The sequence below is a fragment of the Oncorhynchus kisutch genome, linkage group LG23, assembly GCF_002021735.2.
Source record: "Oncorhynchus kisutch isolate 150728-3 linkage group LG23, Okis_V2, whole genome shotgun sequence".
NCBI lineage: Eukaryota > Metazoa > Chordata > Actinopteri > Salmoniformes > Salmonidae > Oncorhynchus > Oncorhynchus kisutch.
In genome coordinates this window covers 3,775,924-3,797,714 of record NC_034196.2, presented here as the reverse complement: position 1 = coordinate 3,797,714, position 21,791 = coordinate 3,775,924, and the positions used below count along the sequence as shown (strand labels likewise).

Here is a 21,791-nt window from a genome sequence, read left to right as displayed (position 1 = left end):
GATTGAAGAAAATTCTATTAGTGTTTTTTTATTAGTCAGACTATGAGGACTAATATTATATAAACCTCATTGAAGATAGAGATGATATACCGTGCACACAATCGATGAGGAGTGGTAAATAGATATGGGAATCTCCTGCTCGAGTTGAACCAGATTCTTCTAAACATTTGGCAGATCTACAAATGATGGGATACCTAAAATAGCAATGTAAAAGCTTCAAAAACAACACGTAGACAACAATATAGGGCGGTATATTTACATTGAAATAAAAAAAATACAAATATAATTTGTTTTCAAAGACAATTTTATGATTGAACAATGTAATCTACGAGTTGAGTTGCAATGTAGTTTACTGGGTGTCATAGCATAAATAAAAATAGTTATATTGCCCAAAGTTGCTCAACATTCTCCACTTATGATGACCCTCAAATCACACTCAAACATAGCCACGTGTTATGAATAAAATACATTTAGCGTAACCTTCTTTGATCACAAGAAACACAGAATGGTGACAACCACTCCGTTTTAAAATACATGATTTTATGCCTTGCCTTCTTTTTTGTTCCAGACCGACATTATCGGTCCGTAGCTAATGATAACAAGTAACTCATGTGGGAAACGTATTATACTGTATTAACTACATCAGGTCAAATTGGAATTATGAAGGGTAATAATGTCAAACTCCCAACACTGAACGGCAAAGACAGAAATGAAGCACTACAATAACAGTGTATTTGAAAAAATACAAACAGAAAAACAATAGTAAGATAAATGGAAGGTGTGATATTCTACACATCATACAATACATATAGCCATTGAAAATAGTTTTGGCTGAAGTTGTAGAAAAGTAGATTACAAAAAAACAAAACCTTCCTTGACAAAAAAATTATAATTCCTCTTCCAAGTAAACACACAATAGGAAAAAAATTAGTGGCTTGTTGCGCCATCTGTCCAAACCTGAAGTCATACAGTTTGGTGGCCTGACTCCCACTATAGCCTGGTCCCAGATCTTTTTGTGCTCTTGCCAACTTCATTGCAGTCATTGTCAATGAGTGACAAGGAGTTGGGATAATAGCACAAACAGATTGGCATCAGGCAACTCCCACAACACTACAGTGTAATAATAATTTAACAATCTGAGCATATTCCATATATACGTTCGCATCATGGTAACGTTAATTAGCACTTCAATTGTCTTGGAATCTGTTAATGTATTACAGGAGACCGCTGTAGAGGAAGTCACTGAGCCAGTCAGGTATTGGTAGGGTTGCAAAATTCCAGTAACTTTGTCAAAATTCCCATGTTTTCCAGAAATCCTGGTTGGAGGATTCCAGATGTCCTGCTTATTCCCTGCTGATGCCGGGAATCTACGAACAAGGAATTCTGGAAAACCTGGGAGTTTGGGGAAAGTTACCGGGGGAATTTTGCAAGCCTAGGTGTTGGATGTTCGGTCCCCTGTGTGTCATCTCCTGAACTTGCGGAAGGGTCTGCTGTAAGGCTGTTGGCGTTTCTTCTCCGGAGGCTTGTTGTACATGTAGGCTGAGGGGCCCTGGTACTCCTCGTCTGGGTTCTCCTCCATCATCTGAAGCTTGGCCTCGATCGCACGAATCTTCGCACTCGTACTTTGTATGGGAGGGAGAAGAGAGAGTGAGTGGGTAGGAGAGAGCAAGAGAGGGAGAGAGTGTGACTGCGAGAGAGCTATAGAGTGAGTGACTGAGTGGGGAAGTAAACGAGGGAGAGCGAGGGGGGGGGGGGGGGGGCAGCAGGAATAAAGGAAACTCTTCCTCCACACTGACTGGTCTATGGTTGGTGAGTTTGTGTTATGGAAGTTTATGGTAAATTCAATTAAATGCACATTCCTGAGGACTCTCCCTTCAAGTAGAATTGAACTTTTTTACAAACAAATCTCATTTTCTGATGTAAATGAAAATAATTATAGAAGGGTCCAGACACAATTTTCACTTGTTTTTGAGAAACTTACCTGCACCAAATATGTCCTTTTATAAATGGAAATGCTCTCAGCAAGGTTCATACAGACAGTGACAAGTCAAATTCAAGGACTTTGAAGTACATTTTCATGCACAAATATTTATTTTCAAGGACCATAGGATAATAGTTCCTATTATGCAATTGTTTCTAGTCACCACCAGATGGCAGTATACTGCCACAACCAGATAAAAACAATAGAATTGACTAATCATCACTACCTTCCTTACAAGGTTTACTCAATATTACGTTTCACTACTTATGTATTACATACATACATACATACATGACTGGTAAGTCAGGACTGGTGACGTCGACTGATTTTCTTATATGAACTAGAACTCAGTAAAATCTTTGAAATTGTGGCATGTTGCGTTAATATTTTAGTTCAAAGTACCTGATAATATTACATTGTCTTTATATTTAAATGGTCTTTATATTTCACAAAATCTTAGGTCCCGCAGGCTGTCCCAACACATTAACATAAAAGTGAATTCTAACAGTGTAAAAGGCCCCTAGTCTACTCTCAAATGTTATATTCTATACCCATCTGAAGAGAAACAAGTTATTCATGTGTTTGATAAGATTGTCTCAGGGGACCATATTTAACATTTTAAAGAACCCCACATGGGTCCCCGACCCCAAGTTTGGGAACCACTGTAATACTAACCTCTCTCCTTACTTGCTTCAATGCGTCCTCTCTCTGTGGATCTCCTTTGCGTCCTTCCTTGCAGCCTCCATTCAACGTTAGCTTCTAACTTCATCCTTCTAGCTACCAGATTATCAACCAGAGCCCTTGAGCTACATAAGCAAGCAAGACATCTGACTGAAATATCAGCAACTATTTACCAGATGTCCACTCGTTCTTCCGAGTTAGGGAGGTTTTTGTTTGGAGGATGTCTGTTTACACAGCCGAGTTTCCCGTAGGACGGAGAGGTGAATGAATATGCTGCTAACAAGGCAAATCCGGGGGAGCAGGCGAACATAACAAGTATACATTCATGATTTGCAATTAGAAGGCAGATCAAGAAGGCTTCTGAGAATTGATCAAAGCTGGAAATGCAATAATAAGTGCGTAAACTATAATTAACAAAATAAAAAGGTGCTTAAATGGCGTTTACCTTCTACTACATCCCTGGTTGGGTCTGGCAAAACCCCTTCATAAACGTCAATATCTTGCCAGGCAGGATTTAATCTACATTTGACTGGCATTTAATCTATCGATGTGACGTTTGGTGGTGCTTGATCAGTCAGTTCTGTACCTGCCTGGCTGAGTGGCAGCGTGGGTGGAATACAGAGTGCCAAACTAACCCTGTCTCAGTACAGTGGTGGTCTTTAGATGTAGACCACATGAAATGATGTCATTCCGAACTTTGTCCGCGATGTAATCTTCCATTTTGTTTGCGACTCAAGCGATACCTCTCCGTCCATTCAGATGGAGCAGAAGGCTACACAGACAATTGAACAGCTGGACAAGTGTAACAGCTTCAAGTTGCATAAAATGGAATTCAATGTTGCGGATAAAGTTTGTAATGACAATTTCATGTGTACAACATCTAAAAAAAACCCTGCATGACAGCATTTCTAAAAGTATGCATTTAGGTGTTTTAGAGCATTTGTTCATGTTTTTCCAAAACCCCCGTACTACACAACAAGGACGACGAAGTGAATCGCTGGTTGGGGTAAGTTTCTAAAAAAATAAGTGAAATCACAAAAAGAAAATGTCTGGAACCTTCCATTTACATCAACAATTGAGATTTTGTTGTAAAAAAGCAAAGTTCTCTTTTCTTAGACATGGTTGTTTCATCAATAAAATAAAACAGTGTTGCATTTGAGCTCAAGAGGCCATTTGTTTTTATAAATGCTACTTTCCACGTTTTTCTGTATAAACCCACCTCAACCACTCCTGCACACTGAATACTGACTTGTATATACTGGCATTCTCGTGTTTCTTTAACTCACATCGTACTTCCTGTGGGGTTTTATTCTATTTTCTATTATTATCTACACTATATATACACACACAAAAGTATGTGGACACCCTCTCAAATCAGTGAATTTGGCTTTTTATATTTTTAAAAAATCTTTATTTAACTCGGCAAGTCAGTTAAGAACAAATTCTTATTTACAATGACGGACGGCCTACCCCGGCCAAACCCTAACCTGGATGACGCTGGGCCTATTGTGCGTCGCCCTATGCGACTCCCAATCACGGCCGGTTGTGATCCAGCCTAGAATCAAACCAGGGTCTGTAGTGACGCCTCTAGCACTGAGATGCAGTGCCGTAGACTGCTGCACCCCGTATTTCAGCTACACCAGTTGAAAACAAAACTAAAATGGCAACAGTGGAGAGGCAAACTTGGCTGATGAGTTATAGGGTAATTAGGCTCCCTCAGCAAAGTATCTGAATAAAATAATATATTACAGAATCTGAGTAATCCACCATTATAGCACTTTAAACATTTTTAGTATAACATGTTTACCAGGTGGCCAGAGCTTACTCATGGGCTACACATGCATTTTATTTTCCCACATTTTGTTACGTTACAGCCTTATTCTAAAATTGATTAAATAAAAAATGCCCCTCATCATTCTACACACAATACCCCATAATGATAAAGTGAAAACAGTTGATTTTTGCAAATTTATAAAACATTTTATTTTACAGTGGCCTCCATAATTCTTAAATGGAAGAAGTTTGGAACCAACAAGACACCACAGACACCTAGCTGCCTGGCCAAAGTGAGCAGTTGGGTGGCCTTGGTCAGGGAGCTGACCAAGAACCCGATGGTCGCACTGACAGTTTCTGACAGCCCAGTGTTTGCTAAAGGACTCTCAGACCATGAGAAACAAGTTTCTTTGGTCTGATGAAACCAATATTGAACTCTTTGGCCTGAATGCCAAGCGTCACGTCTGGAAGAAACCAGGCACCATCCCTACGATGAAGCATGGTGGTGGCAGCATTATGCTGTGGGAATGTTTTTTAGTAGCAGGGACCGGTAGACTAGTCAGGATTGAGGGAAAGATGAACGGAACAAAGTGCAGAGAGATCCTTGATGAAAACCTGCTCCAGAGTGCTCAGGACCAAGACAACACAGGAGTGGCTTCGGGACAAGTCTAAATGTCCTTGAGTGGCCCAGCCAGAACCCAGTCTTGAACCCGATTGAACATCTCTGGAGAGACCTGAAAATAGCTTTGCAGCGACGCTCCCCATCCAACCTGACAGAGCTTGAGAGGATCTGCAGAGAAGAATGTGAGAAACTCCCCAAATACAGGTATGCCAAGCTTGTAGGGTCATACCCAAGAAGACTCAATGCTGTAATCGCTGCCAAAGGTGCTTCAACAAAGTACTGAGTAAAGGGTCAGAATACTTATGTAAATGTGATAGCAAATGTATTACAAATGAAAATAAATAAAATGTCAAAACCTGTTTTTGCTTTGTCAATATCGGTTATTGTGTGTAGATTGATGAGGGAATATACCGTATTGTTGGGAAAGAGCTCTCGGTAAGAAATTCACTGTACTGTTTTTAACAAAAAACTGTGTCCGTAGTCGGCAGTCTCTTCTTTGTTGTTATAATATCGCAAATTGACGTGGCAGTTTAGGATTCCAGCTTTTAAATACATTTAAGTTAAGACCTTTAGGTGTTGATCATGAGTCTAACATACACCCTAATCTGGTATATCATACTGTAATTCATAGGCGTCTAAAATAGTGTAGGGAGGGATGGAGGGTGAGTGAGTGAAGGGAGAGTCAGAGAGGAAGGAGGGGCAGAGAGACAGATTGGACCAACCTGAGATTGGTTGGTAAGTCTAGTTCTGCGCTGCAGGACGGCTCCAGGCTGGCAGGACCATTCTTATCCCCTCTGAAACCCTCAAACCTCTGAAAGAGAGAGAGAGACAAAGAGAGAGATAGAGAGACGCAGACAAACAAACAGAGATACAAAAGCAAGGAGAAGAACATCTGTGAGACATGCAAGTAAAGTAACATAGGGCATGATGAGGTATAAGGAGAGTTTCTAGAGAATGAACTGCAACTTCCTCCCACATGGCTGGCTGCTGAGCAGAACGTGAGCTGGTAACCACAGATGGAGCAGAGCTTTGGGGCCCAGCTAGCTTACGGTACGGTCATGGTTGGACCAGGTAACCAGAGCGGAGCCCGTTTAGATTACGGTTGCACCATAGACCAGGGAGGGACCAGGTCACCCCGTTGGTCTGCTGCTGCTGCTTTTGGTCAAATCCCCTCACTGGCATTGTGATGCCCTTTTCTGAGGCATTGTGGGGGAAGGTGAACGGCACAGCAATATAACTGTGCATTCATTCCTCTCAAAACCGCCCCTCACAACTTCCCCAACGTGAGTGATGCAATGTGAACCTGTAGAGAGAAGAACGAAAAAAAACGCATCAACATACAAGAAAAGACTCATATTAGACTTACCAGGTCTAGTAATCAGTTAGGATCAATAGGATGCATTTTTAATAAGTGCCATGATCCCCATGGTTTCAAAAAGCATAGTGTCGCTTTCTGAACCAATATGAATGGATGAATGACATTATTTTTACATTAGTCAATTAGCAGACGCTCTTATCCCGAGAGACTTACAGTTGGTGTATCCATCCCAAAGGGATACTTCAGGAGGTTGGCGATGGAGCCCTTTATCTACCTCCCCAGAGTCAGAGTAACTCATGGCATTTCTATGTCTCTGTGTGCAGTCTGAAGGAAGTTGCTAACTAGCGTTTAGCGCAATTTCTAACTGGCGTCGGAGCAACGACTGGAAGTCCATGGCAACTGCCAGGATGCTAGTCGATACCATAGACTTCCAGGCATTGCGCTAATGCTAGTTAGCATTGGCTCGCTGAACTACCTCCAACTTCCTTCAGGCTGGGCGCAGAGATAAAAATGGTATCCATGAGTTCATCGGACTCTGGGGAAGTGGAGAAAGGGCCTCATCCGAAAGCGAATCCCAAAGCGTCCCTTTAAGATAGCTAGGTGAGACAACCACATATCAGTCATGAAAATGACTATTCCTCAACGCAACATGGAAATAAGTATCACAATGAAAGCAAACAAACGGGCCCTTGCTTTCTCACGCCAGAGTACTTAACAACCCACTAGTCATAATAGATGCTGAGGTCATTCATTTAGGACCATGATTAGGCGTCAAACAATGACCCTCAAATACTCCCTTCCCTCCATTTTTACAAGTCATTCTATAAGAATGCATCCTATACGTTCCGGATAGGCCAGCACCACAGGTCTATTTACTGCACGCGAGACCCGTATCACATTTCTCTCCTTAGATCAGTGCCTCTTCCCTCCATTATCTTTAAGTTCACAGGTTCAAAAAGGACAGGCTCAGAGGCATCTGGGGGGGGGGACATCCGTCCGTCCAGTGGTTGACGCATGTCTGATGACAAAGCTGAAGATCTCCAGACAGTCGGCCTGTCCATCCCCTCAGTTAAGCCATGGTGACTTTATACTATACAGAACATGGCAATGACAAGGAAAATGAAACCGCCATGCAAATGAAACCGCACGGATCCTTGAATGATGTGACCGTTTACTTAAAAATCATATAGAAAAATATAAAAAATGGAATCAAAATGATTGAATTCTATTGGCATTGATGTCACTCGATACAGAATGGCTCAGTGAGTCAGACATGGGATGTGGGAATAGACCAGACGCACACACGTGCGGACGGCCCAGTACGCCACTGGGGCCGAGCTCCCAGCCATCCAGGACCTCTACACCAGTCAGTGGAAGGTCCTAGATATCATCAAAGACTCCAGCCGCCCAAGACATAAACTGTTCTCTCTGCTACCGCACGGCAAGCTGTGCCGACGCACTGGAACCAACAGGACCCTAAACAGCTTCTACCCCCCAAGCCATAAGACTGCTAAATAGTTTGTTAAATAGTTAACCGATAGCCCGGACTATCTGTGTATTGACCCTTTATGCACTACCTCGTTTGACTCATCACGTGCGCAGCTGTTGCTGTTTGTCTATCCTGTTGCCTCGTCACTTTATCCCCTTTCTTAGTGTCCAACAAGCTGTCTCTACCCTTATCCTTGTTCTGAACACCTCCTAAACAAAGGTCATGTGGTTTGGTAAGAAGAATGCCCCTCTCCCCACAGGTGTGATTACTACCTCTGAGGGTTTAGAGCTTGAGGTAGTCACCTCATACAAGTACTTGGGAGTATGGCTAGACAGTACACTGTCCTTCTCTCAGCACATATCACTTGGTTTCCTCTATCGTCACCCCAGCTGCCAAACTAACCCTGATTTAGATGACCATTCTACCCATGCTAGATTACGGACACATAATTTATAGATCGGCAGGTAAGGGTGCTCATGAGCGGCTAGATGTTCTTTACCATTCGGCCATCAGATTTGCCACCAATGCTCCTTATAGGACACATCACTGCACTCTATACTCCTCTGTAAACTGGTCATCTCTTTATACCCGTCACATGACCCACTGGTTGATGCTTATTTATAAAACCCTGTTAGGCCTCACTCCCCCCTATCTGAGAGATCTACTGTAGCCCTCATCCTCCACATACAAAACCCGTTCTGCCAGTCACATTCTGTTAAAGGTCCCCAAAACACACACATCCCTGGGTCGCTCTCTTCAGTTCGCTGCAGTTAGCGACTGGAGCAAGCTGCAACAAACACTCAAACTGGACAGTTTTATCTCAATCTCTTCATTCAAAGACTCAATCATGGACACTCTTACTGACAGTTGTGGCTGCTTTGTGTGATGAATTGATGTCTCTACCTTCTTGCCCTTTGTGCTGTTGTCTGTGCCCAGTAATGTTTATACTATGTTGTGTTGCTACCATGTTGTTGTCATGTTGTGTTGCTACCATGCTGTGTTGTTATGTGTTGTTGACTTGCTATGTTGTCATCTTAGGTCTCTCTTTATGTAGTGTTGTCTCTCGCCGTGATGTGTGTTTTGTCCTATATTTACATGTTATTTATCTATTTATTTTTTAATCCCAGCCCCCGTCCCCGCAGGAGGTCTTTTGCCTTTTGGTAGGCCGTCATTGAAAATAAGAATTTGTTCTTAACTGACTTGCCTAGTTAAATAAAGGTTAAAATCCCTATATGTACATATCTACCTCAATTACCTCGTACCCCTGCACATCGACTCTGTACTGGTACCCCGTGTATATAGCCAAGTTCTCGTTACTCGTTGTGTATTTTTCTCTCTCTTCCTTTCTGCATGTTGGTCGGTTAGTCTACACCTATGGGTTTACGAAGCCTGTGCCAAATGAAATGGGATTTGTTATTCTTGATCTGTCTTGTGTGTGGGGAGCATGTCATGGTGGGGGTCTGGAACCAGTTGTCCGCTGCTTGTTATTGTCAAAGGAGGGCTGCACTGTTAACCTTGACCTGAACCTGGTGTCTCATTCCCCTCAGGGGAGAGTGGGGGACAGGGGGTGTACAGGAGGGGCGTGATTCGGCCCCATACAGGATTTCCTTAGTCCATACAGGCAGCTGCCTATTGTTAGGGACAGACCAGGGTTGCTGGAGTCCAAGAGATCCCCCCCCTGCCTAGAGGGACTGTCTGGAGCACTGTCCACTCCAGTCCTACACGCCTGCCTTTCTGCTACTGTTCTACACTCCTACCAAGTCCATTTGTGGCCATTTTGTTGTACCCAACAACACTCACACACACACACACCACTGACCAGACCACAGGCAAACACACTGCTGCACGCAGGACGCTTAGGCTTAAGTCCGCACAACTTCAGAACCTGATTTAGGCTAGCCTTTTTGCCCTAAGAGAGGGACACACAATGAATCACAGGCCATGCTGTGTGTGTGTGTGTGTGTGTGTGTGTGTGTGTGTGTGTAGTAAAGGCGAGAGGTTTAACCGGGTGACATTTACCTTTACCTGTGCGTGTGCCCAGCGCACCACCAGCTTCTTGGACAGGGCCAGCTTCCCATTCAGACAATGGATCGCCCTCTCAGCCTCCTGGAGAAAAAAGGGGTTTGATCCTCATAAAAATATAAACACATTTCACCATGAAAAACCAGGCCAGTATCATTACATTGTAGTCATTTAGCAGACACTTATCCAAGAGCTCTTACACAAATCAATATGTCATTATTCTCTATCATAAAGGGATAACAGAGACAGTAATGACTGATGGATCAGCCAGTCTGTGGGGCTCTAGTGGTGTGTGTGTGTGTGTGTGAGGATAATAAATACACACTTCCTCTGAATAACACCCCAGGGACAGCCTCCCATCACACTCGAGACACTCACAGTGAATAAGAGATCTTTATCTTAGCTTTGGTGGAGCCCTGAAGAGCCCTATAAAGTTTGAAGCAGTATCTTCACGGGGAGAGACGGGGAAACGGATGGCTATACTGTATCTTTTGTCTATGCCGTGTATAGCTTTTGACTTGCCCCAACTTTTCACTTTTGTGAGTTAATATTTATACAACGCACTTATCTCTCCCAATAAGCTTGACAACGACTTCATTTAGGAAACATTCACTTCACAACGAGTGTGAAATGTGGTTGTCTCGACTAGCGGTCTTCAGATGAATGCACTATTACGTCGCTCTGGATAAGAGCGTCTGCTAAATGACTCCAATGTAAATTCATATGGAGGTAGAGACTTATCTTTTCTTGGAATTGAAAGATGTGAAATGGATGGTGTGGCGTCGTACCTCTTTGGTGTGGAAGTTAACGAAGCAGTATCCTCGGGGCTGGCCCTCCAACGGTCCAGACTTGTGGAACAGGAAGTCAAACTGTTTCACCTTCCCAAACTTCTCCAGAAGCTTCACCAGGTGATACCTGCAGAGGAAACACACACACACATTTATACTGAGACTCACTCTAGCGCCTTTCATCTGCTGTGACAAAGTAAAAATCAAATGTATTTGTCGTTTTTGCATTGGATTTGCTTGGATAAATCCGGTCATGTATTACTTTGAAATAACATTTAGTGGTCATGCGTAATCTTCAAAACACATTATGATTAATATAAAGGACTAAATTGAATTACTGTAGAATAGGTTGAAACAAAATAAATGACTAAAAATGTCTCTTTCAATACAGGCAGGTCATTCAACGCCAGACTTCCACCATCAACTAAGATGACTCATAACAGAAATTAGCTGACATTCCTTTGTCACAGACAGTCCAACCTATTCATAAAACACCATGACTATATTTGCCTTCCCTGTCACCTGCCCCTGATTAGAATGACCGGTCTCTTACACCTTTTGAGCAGCAGTAAATCTTTCATCCACACAATACAGAGGATACAGCGGCAGGACAATGAGAGAGAAAAAAGAGGAAACCTGATTTCAAGAAAAACATTCACTACTGTACAGTGCACGGCTGCGTGCGGTTAACTGCCGTAACTGCCTCGGCCTGTTAGCCTACAATAGTCGAGGGAAATTGAACAAGTCCACCTTCCATTCAGAAGTTTATTAGCAGTGGGATTCATTGTCACTAACATCCAGGATCCATAAAAATTTTTAAATTGCTTGACCGTCTGACCCTTGAGGTGGTCTCGACTGTAGCCTCATTGCCCTGTTATCAAGTGCTAAACTATGAAGAGTCCCTTACAGCAGTACATACTGTACTGGCCCAGCTTTGTACCAATCAATAGATTCATTTGTCATGACCGTGGCCAACAGCTGTACCAGTGATTTAGAGGGAACTTGAGGTTATACCCCCTGACACAAGACTCAACATTTTGGGATAAGATTAAAGCCTACACTCATTCAACACACTGTGAAGTTCAAGTAGAAGGGATCACGAGAGTTCTCGCACACGTCATCTACTGTATATCAGAGTGAGAAGTTGGGACAACAGTAAAGATGATATATTTAGTCCAAGCTGTAATGGGAAGCAGTCTGAACAAGAAGCAGACAATTTCATATGTCCATGTCGACAGTCTGTATTGGTGGGCAGCCTAGCATGCAGTCTGTGCGTAGGAGAGTGCATTCTCTCTATTGTCCGTGCCAAATATCACTGTCCGTGCACGCCAATAGCCTATGCTGCATGCTAAAACTTCAGGGCGTTATCAGAAGAACATCAACAGTGTAGACTGGGCATGAACAGATGAATAGAAAGGCTACCTAGTCATAGAGTCACAATATACAGTACCAGTCAAAAGGTAGGACACACCTACTCATTTAAGGGTTCTTCTTTTTTAATAGTGAAGACATCAAAACTATGAAATAACACATATGGAATCATGTAGTAACCCCCCCCAAAAAAGTGTTGAATCAAAATATATTTGAGATTCTTCAAGGTAGCCACCCTTGTCCTTTATGACAGCTTTGCACCCTCTTGGCATTTTCTCAACCAGTTTCATGAGGCAGTCACCTGGAATGCATTTCAATTGACAGGTGTGCCTTGTTCCTTCTTAATGCGTTTGAGCCAATCAATTGTGTTGTGACAAGGTAGGGGTGGTATACAGAAGATTTGTTTAAAGACCAAGTCCATATTATGGCAAGAACAGCACAAATAAGCAAAGAGAAATGACAGTCCATCATTAAGACATGAAGGTCAGACAATGCAGAACATTTCAAGAACTTTGAAAGTTTCTTCACGTGCAGTCGCAAAAACCATCAAGCGCTATGATGAAACTGGCTCTGAGGACCGCCATAGGAAAGGAAGACTCAGAGTTACCTCTGCTGCAGAGGATAAGTTCATTGGAGTTACCAGCCTCAGAAATTGCATCCCAAATAAATGCTTCACAGAGTTCAAGTAACAGACAAATCTCAACATCAACTGTTCAGAGGAGAATTAGGCCTTCATGGTCGAATTGTTGCAAAGAAACAACTACTAAAGGACACCAATAAGAAGAAGAGACTTGCTTGGGCCAAGAAACATGAGCAATGGACATTAGATCGATGGAGATCTGTCCTTTGTTTTGATGAGTCCAACCGCTGCGTCTTCGTGAGATCCAAAGAAGGTGAACAGATGATCTCCGCATGTGTGGTTCCCACCGTGAAGCATGGAGGAGGAGGTGTGATGGTGCTTTGCTGGTGACAGTCTGATTTATTTAGAATTCAAGGCACACTTAACCAGCATGGCCACCACAGCGATACACCATCCCATCTGGTTTGCGCTTAGTGGGACTATCATTTGTTTTTCAACAGAACAATGACCAACACAACTCCAGGCTGTAGAAGGGCTATTTGACCAAGAAGGAGAGTGATGGAGTGCTGCATCAGATGACCTGGCCTCCACAATCACCCGACCTCAACCCAATTGAGATAGTTTGGGATGAGTTGGATCGCAAAGTGAAGGAAAAGCAGCCAATAAGTGCCCAGCATATGTGGGAACTCCTTCAAGACTGCTGGAAAAGCATTCCAGGTGAAGCCTGGTTGAGAGAATTCCAAGAGTGTGCATAGCAGTCATCAGGGCAAAGGGTGGCTACTTTGAAGAATCTCAAATATTTTAATTTGTTTAACACTTTTTGGGTTACTACATGATTCCATATGTGTTTTGATGTCTTCGCTATTATTCTACAATGTAGAAAATAGTAAAAAATAAAGAAAAACCCTTGAATGAGTGGGTGTGTCCAAACTTTTGGCTATATTCATGATCTCTTATGGATTTATAAAACAGGTAGTGGTTGTGTCATAGTCATCACAGGTATGTTGAAAGCATGACATTCAGCTACATTGGCTGACGTTGAATTCCACATAATGCAATAGAGTCTCAGGTCAGGCAATAGCCTAGGTCTAACCGCTATTTATTGATCTCAAGCTTAGGTCAGATACAACACAAAATGTTTCCTATGGAAGTCTAATCACTAAGTGTAAATACATATCTACATTATTTCACAATGTAAAACAATTACAATGTGAATGTCCTTTGATAGCCTATGTTACGTAAATAAATAAACAAAAACATGGGTGAGCCTTTATTTTTTTGTTCTCCCGGAGTGACTGCCTGGGAATTGGGTTGTGTACAAGTAGCCTAACAGAGAGGCTTGTTGCTTTCATACATTTGTCCAGCACAGTTATTTTTAAATCGTGGAAAGGTATGTAGCCTAGGAGCAGGAGTTGGGGGAGTACTAGGGATCCCGGGTTACGTCACAAATGGCACCCTATTCCCTATATAGTGCACCACTTTTGACCAAAGCCCTATGGGGCCTGGTCAAAATTAGTGGACTACATAGGGTATAGGATCTTATTGTGGATACACCCATGGACTGGATGTATTAATGTCTTTCCTTGGCCTCCCAGGAGCTTTCTTCGACAAGCAGAATTTCTCACTTTCCCAGACTCCACCCTCTGCAGGCTGGAATGGAGCGTCTTCCTGCGACATGCTTCTGGTACAGATTGAGGAATTGATAGTGGGCTGATACACCGGGAAGGACCACAGGAGGGGACGGGACCACGTCTGGCCTTTAACAGACCACAATGCACTTCTCCTGGGGGTTGTAAAACGTGCTGGCCGGCAGGAGGTTGAGGAGGGCAGCTAATGGTTGGTGAGGGGAGGAGTGATCTCCTTGCTCGAGGGGGTTCTTCTGTGAAAGCATGAACCCGAGCAAAGCTGGACATCTGTTAAATAACCATGTGGGGAAGCGGCCCAACCTGGTCCTAGAAGAGCTCTTTGTCACTTCCCACGAGCCGGGTAGTGACAAAAACTCACACTCATTATGTTTAATAAATATGTTGTAATGTGTGTGTGTGGCAGGCTTACAATGATGGCAAAAAACAACATTTGAGAGTGCGCTGACCCTGGTGCTAGAGGGGGTACAGCTGACCCTGGTGCTAGAGGGGGTACAGCTGACCCTGGTGCTAGAGGGGGTACAGCTGACCCTGGTGCTAGAGGGGGTACAGCTGACCCTGGTGCTAGAGGGGGTACAGCTGACCCTGGTGCTAGAGGGGGTACAGCTGACCCTGGTGCTAGAGGGGGTACAGCTGACCCTGGTGCTAGAGGGGGTACAGTTGACCCTGGTGCTAGAGGGGGTACAGCTGACCCTGGTGCTAGAGGGGGTACAGCTGACCCTGGTGCTTGAGGGGGTACAGATGACCCTGGTGCTAGAGGGGGTACAGCTGACCCTGGTGCTAGAGGGGGTACAGCTGACCCTGGTGCTAGAGGGGGTATGCAGCTGGAGGTTGAATGTACGAAGGGGTACGGGACTATAAAAAGTTTGGGAACCACTGAAACAGAAAATGTGTATGTTACAACACCTTGCTCGTCTCAGCAAGGAGCAACAAAATGTCCTCACGTTGTTAAGTCCATGTTACTGTAGAATCCGTTACAGCAGAAACAGACTCAACCGCACAAATGCCCAGCCAATTCCTTCTTCGGTCAGCTGCTTTGTCCACATTTGTTATTTTAACGGTTATCTTATTTTCATGACGGTCTTCATCCCTAATTGTCAGTTACACAGTTATACGGTAATTGTGCCAACTCTAGCCATGTGTGTGGTGTGTGTGTGTGTGTGTGGGAGATGTGCCTGGGCAGGCGGGTCGAGCAGGTGGGTTGGGGTGTTGTCCCTCTCACCTGATGACTGTCTCCTTAGCTAAAGACACACTCCTGAAACACAGTCAGGCTGGTGTTTGTCTAACGACAGAGACGGAGACTGGTGCACAACATGTTACGTAAGATATCACATCTGCTGCTATAAGAGCTCAGCTGCCTCTTCAAAAACAAAATGTGCCAAAGTGTTGATTCTGCTGCCTGAGATATGGGGAAGGTAGCAAAAGCATTCCCAGATGAAATGCAGCCTATATCATTCAAAGAATCATTCACAGAATCCAGACTGTTAAACGCCGATGATCTCCCAACTTCAGTTCAGCTCTTCTACCACTCCTTTAGTTTCTCCAAGAGTAGGGGGAAAAAAAACGGGGAATTGAGTAATCGCTCAGCATTGTCCTGAGACTGGATTCTTCCAGAGATCTGGAGGGCTCGAGATCATGACTGATGATGGTGCTGAGGATCTGACATCATTAAGACCTGTGGATTAATTAGCATGGAAAATAACGAGAAAATAAAAGGACTCTTGGCTGAGAGAGACAGAGAGAAAACAGAGAGAACGTTAGATTGACGAGAGAAAGAGAGAAAGTAGCCTAGTAGCAGTTGTGGAAACCGTGTGGTCGTGTTAAAAGAGTGTACAACGTTTCCCGCCAGATTTCAGAGTGCAACTGTAGTGCCAGATGCCCTGGGGGAATCTTCCAGTTTGGACTTCTCCTTAGAGAAATGAGTGATCAATGGCTCCTGATGCTGCAGCAAGCAATGAGTCTAAGACTTTGTCCCAAATGGCCCCCTAGTCCCTATATATTGCAATACTTTTTTTTTTACCATCTCCTCTTCAACACCACAATCAATCTCTCTGACAAAGACTACACATTAGCGGTAAAAACTAAGAAATTACAGCAGAGATTTGTACCTCACATCTCCATTACCCACTTATTTGATCTCCTGGGTCACTGTAAAAAGAAAAAGTACAAAGTGCCTGTAGCTGAATACTGACCCTCACTCAGAAAACAAGAACAGACCTCTCTACAGTGCTACCTGCCTGCATGTCACTTTACAGAGAGGAGCCCTGAAGTAGGTCTTGCTACAACAAACACTTGGAGCATGTGAACTAATTCATCTTACCAATCACCAGCCTGTGGGCATATTTTGTTGTTTTCCTTATACCCTATGTAGTGCACTACTTTTGACCAGAGTCCTATGGGAATAGGGTGCCATTTGGGATGCACCCCAGGTTTTTTAAAGGAAAACAGAGGGTAGAGGGGAAGGAAATGCCTGTCTAGACACCAGCCCCAGCAAGCTGTACATTTTCCAGGGGCCCACCAGCCAATCCCAACCTGTGCTGCCCTCCACCCCACTCCTTCTTCTGAAGCAAAAAGAGCAGCCAAGCAAGCTACAGGTTGACAGAGTAAACACGCCAGGTGAGTGAGAAATGATGGCAGCCCTTCAGCAGAACAGGTCGCCATGCCCGAGTGCCTCTCTTTCACACGCCCAACGTTGTCTGCTCATTCTCCAGCCCTCACAGACACACGGCTAATCAATCATACAGGCCAGTCACGGCGGTTGCTCCGCTGGGCTGTTGCTGCATTGCCTCCCTGGCAGGGAGGAGCGAGCGCCCCACCTCCCAGTCAGGGGCGGAGAGAGTAAAAGTTGCCCTTAACAACTAGCCTCGTACAACCAGCCTGATCTCGCAAGCTCACAGAAATGTTTCGTATCTGTGTAGCAAGCTGGTGAGATTAGGCTGGTTGTACGAGGCTACCGTACCACTAGTTCAGGGTTAAATACATGTTTAATCTACCTGATGGTTAAGGCAAGGATTTGAGAGTAGGGTGATCTGATCCTAGAGCTGTGGTTAGGAACAAATTCTACCTCGAGGTTCATGGACCAAGAGGATTCACTCACTCTGTGATTTTAGGATCGATGTTCCCGATCCACAGGCGATGGCCTTCGTGTGACGAGCTTTCTGAAATTATAGAGGCATTCTCCACGGTCTCCACTGCCAGCTGTGCTGTCGTGGGTTTCTTGCTTTCTGAAATGATAGTGACATCATCGTCTGCCGTCTCCACTGTAGAAGGTGTAGGCTTCTTGCTTTCGGAAATGATAGTGACATCATTGTCTGCCGTCTCCACTGCAGAAGGTGTAGTTTTCTTCCTTTCTGAAACTACGGTGACATCCTGGTCCTCCACGGCTGATGGTGTGGGTTCCTTCCCTTCTGAAATGGTAGAAGAAGGACGCTCCACTGTCTCTACTGCAGACCGAATAGGTTTCTCGCGTTCTGTAACAATGGGGGAACTCTCCGCTGTCTCCACTGCCGACTCCATGGGTCTCCTGAGAGAGAAAGAGAGAGATAGGCTTTTGGAGTGTGCCCTTCGTCAAAATAATGTGGCCCACAACTTGATTAAATACTGATAAACCCCTATGAAAAATTAAAACATCAAGTAGCCTAGCTAGCTAATCACAGGTCCTATTTTTTTGTGATCATACGTTTCACTGCGTTCACTGTTCAGACAGAAACATTAACTAGCCATCAGACTGTTAAATAGTCACCACTAGCCAGCCTCAGCCCAGTACCCTGCCCTGAACTTTAGTCACTGTTACTAGCCTGCTACCACCTGGTACTCAACCCTGCTGCCCTATGTACATAGTCATTGAACACTGGTCACTTTAATAATGTTTACATACTGAATGCTAGTAACAGCTCATGTTAAATAACTGCTGTTGTACACCTTTTCAATTCATATACGTTACTGTCCATAATGTCTATACACACCATGATATGCATCTATATTTTTTATCCCACACTATGACATGCATTGCTCGTTCTAATATTTCTGAACTTTTGCGTGTATTGTAGTGTAGGTATTACTGCACTGTTGGAGCTAGGAACATGAGCATTTCGCTACACCCGCGACAACATCTGCAAAATATGTGTACGCGACCAATACAATTCGATTTGGTTTAGCTAGCTAGTTTACGTTAACAGCAATCCAGTTAACTATCATTGGCAATGGATCTAGTTAGATGACTAAAGATAAACCATGATGAAATACACACACATATATATATATATATCAATAGTTTGTTTTATGTTTCTGTTCACTTTGCAACATGGATTTGTCAATGCCAAGAGCCCTCGACACAGACGGGTGTCAAGCTTTGCTAACGAAGTAAGCTAGTTATTATGCTAGAACTAAGTGTATGTATCAAACGTTTAATTTACCTTGTTCGGTAGAAACTTTGTCTGACGGTGAACGGCTCAACGTTTAGAGATTACTATATCACCAAAACGTCAATAGAATTCTATAATTGAGATAAAATACCTTAGTACACAAAGCTCCGGTGAGCTAGCTGCTAGCCGCAAGATAGCAAAAACAAAGGCGCCTGTGAATGACGTCTTACACAATCTCGCCCAAAAAGAGCACACACATTGATGACACCCAAAACATATTATTTGAATGAATATGAGGAATAACGCAAGCGCCGGCTCCAGCTATTGCTGCTTTCAAGACAACTGAGTATTCGTGAAAGAATGAGGTCAAATCATGACGTCAGTGATCTTTTAGTCGGAACTAAGAAACTCTGAAATGTCCGACTTGATAACTGGTTTTAGTTATACACGTGCCGCGTTCAACGAATCAATAAGTCGGATATTTCCGAGTTTCCTATATCCGACTAGCATCGGATGGCCGTTCAAAACGATTTTCCCCAGCCGGAGTTGGTTTTTTTCCCGAGGTTCCAGCTGTCACCCACTAAAGTCGGAAGTCAGGGATTTCTGTTCCCAGTTATATTGAACGCGGTATTTTTCCCAACGCTTTTCACTGCCGTGCGCAAAAAAAAACATTTTTACAAGATATAGCTAAGTAGTAACATTAAAATGCAACGAAGTAGTGCATGCATACAGTAGTTACAGTGTAAAGGTCTTTAAGCTTACTCGAATGCATGTCCAACGACCTTCCTTCCATATATGACAGATACATTCCACAAACGTTTTAACGTTAGCTAGTAGTAGCCATCATGCTAAGCTAGTTAGCTTTCGTGTCAGCGTGTCACATGCATGATTGATATTGATATGATCGATATGCAGTCAACTATCTAATACCCCTGGGCGTATAAAGGCTGGTAAAATGCTACAGTTAAATCTTTAGTCCTTGCTACATAATCTTTTGGACTAATACATTAATGATATACTGTAACATACCCATTGATCCTTGAAGAATACAATTTATAAATGACTCATGACCTTAGTTCAACTGTCATAACCCATCAGAACCCAAAATATAGGCCTAAGTTTTACTCCAATGTTTGTTAACAAGGTAACTATAAACAAACACTATAGCCTCTGAAGATGCTTAAAACTATATATTTAATATCATGGGTGATCAGTCTTTGCATCCATAGCTCTGTCAATGAATTTAGCTTTTTAGTGAAACATGGTCGTAGGATAGGCTTTGTAATTGTTTCAATTAAGAATTGTAGCTTTTTAACAACATAGGCCACCAATATTCAGTGATGTCGTACAATGTGGGCATGCCAGCTGAACTCTCGCAGTTTATGAAGAAATATCAAAGAGATACAGTATCCCACTGAACACCTGTGCTACAGTTTTTCTGCTTCACTTCACGTATAAAGACAGCCATCATCCCCCCTCTATCGCTTCCAGTGGACTCAGACACACTACCAATTGTTAAATATACCCTAGAGGTAACACAAAAGAGTCATGCTTTTCATCTTCCTATAGCCTTACCACCAGGCACCAGTCGTGCCTTTCAGTGAGCCTGCCTGCTGCTGGCTTTACAAGGGAGTGATAAAATCAGCCAGCCTGGGTTTATTTAGAGAATAAAGCACTTGTATGGTCTCTGCCTTCTGTCCCAGATATTATTGATACAGTAAAGCGCTGCTGACTGTAACAATACAGAGGTTGTAGGGGAGACTGTGGGCTGTTCTGGATTTTTTGTTAGTTCTTTTCACCTTTATTTAACTAGGCAAGTCAGTTAAGAACAAATACGTATTTACAATGACTGCCTACACCGACCAATCCCGGATGATGCTGGGCCAATTGTGCACCGCCCTATGGGACTTCCAATCATGGCCGGTTGTAATACAGCCTGGATTCTTACCAGGGCGTCTGTAGTGATACCTCTAGCACGGAGATGCAGTGTCTTAGACTGCTGCGCCACTAGGGAGTCCTAACATACAGCAACAATATACAGGCTGTAGATAGACATAAGTATCACCCTGCCTGCCTAGATCCCCCTGTCTTCTTGTGATGTACACTCAGTGGCCAGTCTATTAGGCACACCCATCTAGTACTGGGTCAGGCCCCCTGTAGCCATGAAGGGATGCACCTGGTCAGCAACAATGTTCTGATATGCTGTGGCATTCAAACGTTGATCAATTCTATAAAGGGACCTATCGTGTGCCAGGAAAACATTCCCCACACTGTTACACCACAGCCACCAGCCTGTACCGTTGACACCAGGCAGGATGGGGCCATGGACTCATGCTGATTTATGCCAAATCCTGACTCTGCCATCAGCATGACGCAACAGGAACCAGGATTTGTCAGACCAGGCAATGTTTTTCCACTCCTCAAATGTTCAGTGTTGGTAATCGCGTGCCCCCTGGAGCCACTTCTTCTTGTTTGTAGCTGATCGAAGTTAAACCCGGTGTGGTCATCTGCTGCAAAAGCTCATCTATGACAAGGACCGACGAGTTGTGCGTTCCGAGATGCCGTTCTGCACACTCCTGTTGTACTGCGCCGTTATTTGCCTGTTTGTGGCCCACCTGTTATCTTGCACAATTCTTGCCATTCTTCTTCGACCTCGCTCATCAGCTAGCTGTTCTTGCCCACAAGACTGCCGCTGACTGGGTGTTTTTTGTTTGTCGCACCATTCTCGGTAAAACCTAGACACGTGTGTGTAAAAAGCCAAGGAGTCCAACCATTTCTGAGATACTGGAACCGGCTCGCCTGGCACCAACGATTATACCACGCCTGGCACAAACGATCATACCATGCTCAAAGCCGCTTAGGTCACTGGTTTTTCCCATTCTAACATTCAATTGAACAGCAATTGAATGCCTTGATGCCTGTCTGCCTGCTTTATATAGCAAGCCACGAGCGAACCATTTTCGTGTACTAATAAACTGTCCACTGAGTGTATATCAGTATCCCATCTCTCTATACATACAAAGCAAGGTGGTATTATGACTAGGAGCCAAGCCTGAAGCTTCACACTTAGATGTAGGTTGCATCCCAAAATGGTACTTTATTCCCTATATAGTGTACTACCTTTGACCAGGGCTGAGCTTTGGTCAAAAGTAGTGCACT

At 43.7% G+C, this 21,791-nt stretch overlaps 1 protein-coding gene across 5 annotated transcripts; it reads right to left on the bottom strand.

The window, feature by feature from the left end:
• Nucleotides 1–235: 235 nt before the first annotated feature.
• rbm18 (RNA binding motif protein 18) lies at nt 236–19,477 on the bottom strand. 5 transcript variants are annotated; one of them, XM_031802914.1, is made up of 6 exons: nt 19,395–19,477; nt 17,366–17,791; nt 10,675–10,801; nt 9,884–9,970; nt 5,780–5,868; nt 236–1,622 (listed from the first exon to the last, which is right to left on the bottom strand). In XM_031802914.1, exons 2-6 carry the CDS (start codon nt 17,782–17,784, stop codon nt 1,463–1,465), a joined length of 882 nt encoding a protein of 293 aa, XP_031658774.1. In that variant the 5' UTR covers nt 17,785–17,791; nt 19,395–19,477; the 3' UTR covers nt 236–1,462. The 5 variants fall into 5 exon arrangements, with proteins under 5 accessions (XP_031658774.1, XP_020313358.1, XP_020313357.1 ...); XM_020457769.2 differs by lacking the exon at nt 19,395–19,477 and adding an exon at nt 18,684–19,221 and having other exon boundaries at nt 9,890–9,970; XM_020457768.2 differs by lacking the exon at nt 19,395–19,477 and adding an exon at nt 18,784–19,004.
• Between the last annotated feature and the right edge of the window lie 2,314 nt (nt 19,478–21,791).

What these genes read in the sequence shown, in the direction of transcription:
- rbm18 (XM_031802914.1), bottom strand. Translation starts at nt 17,784, where the DNA reads ATGGAGTCGGCAGTGGAGACAGCGGAGAGTTCCCCCATTGTTACAGAA. An exon ending in TTAACTTCCACACCAAAGAG is followed by an intron (nt 9,971 to 10,674) that starts GTACGACGCCAC and finishes TTTTTTCTCCAG; the next exon opens with GAGGCTGAGAGGGCGATCCA. An exon ending in GACTTACCAACCAATCTCAG is followed by an intron (nt 1,623 to 5,779) that starts GTTGGTCCAATC and finishes TCCCATACAAAG; the next exon opens with TACGAGTGCGAAGATTCGTG.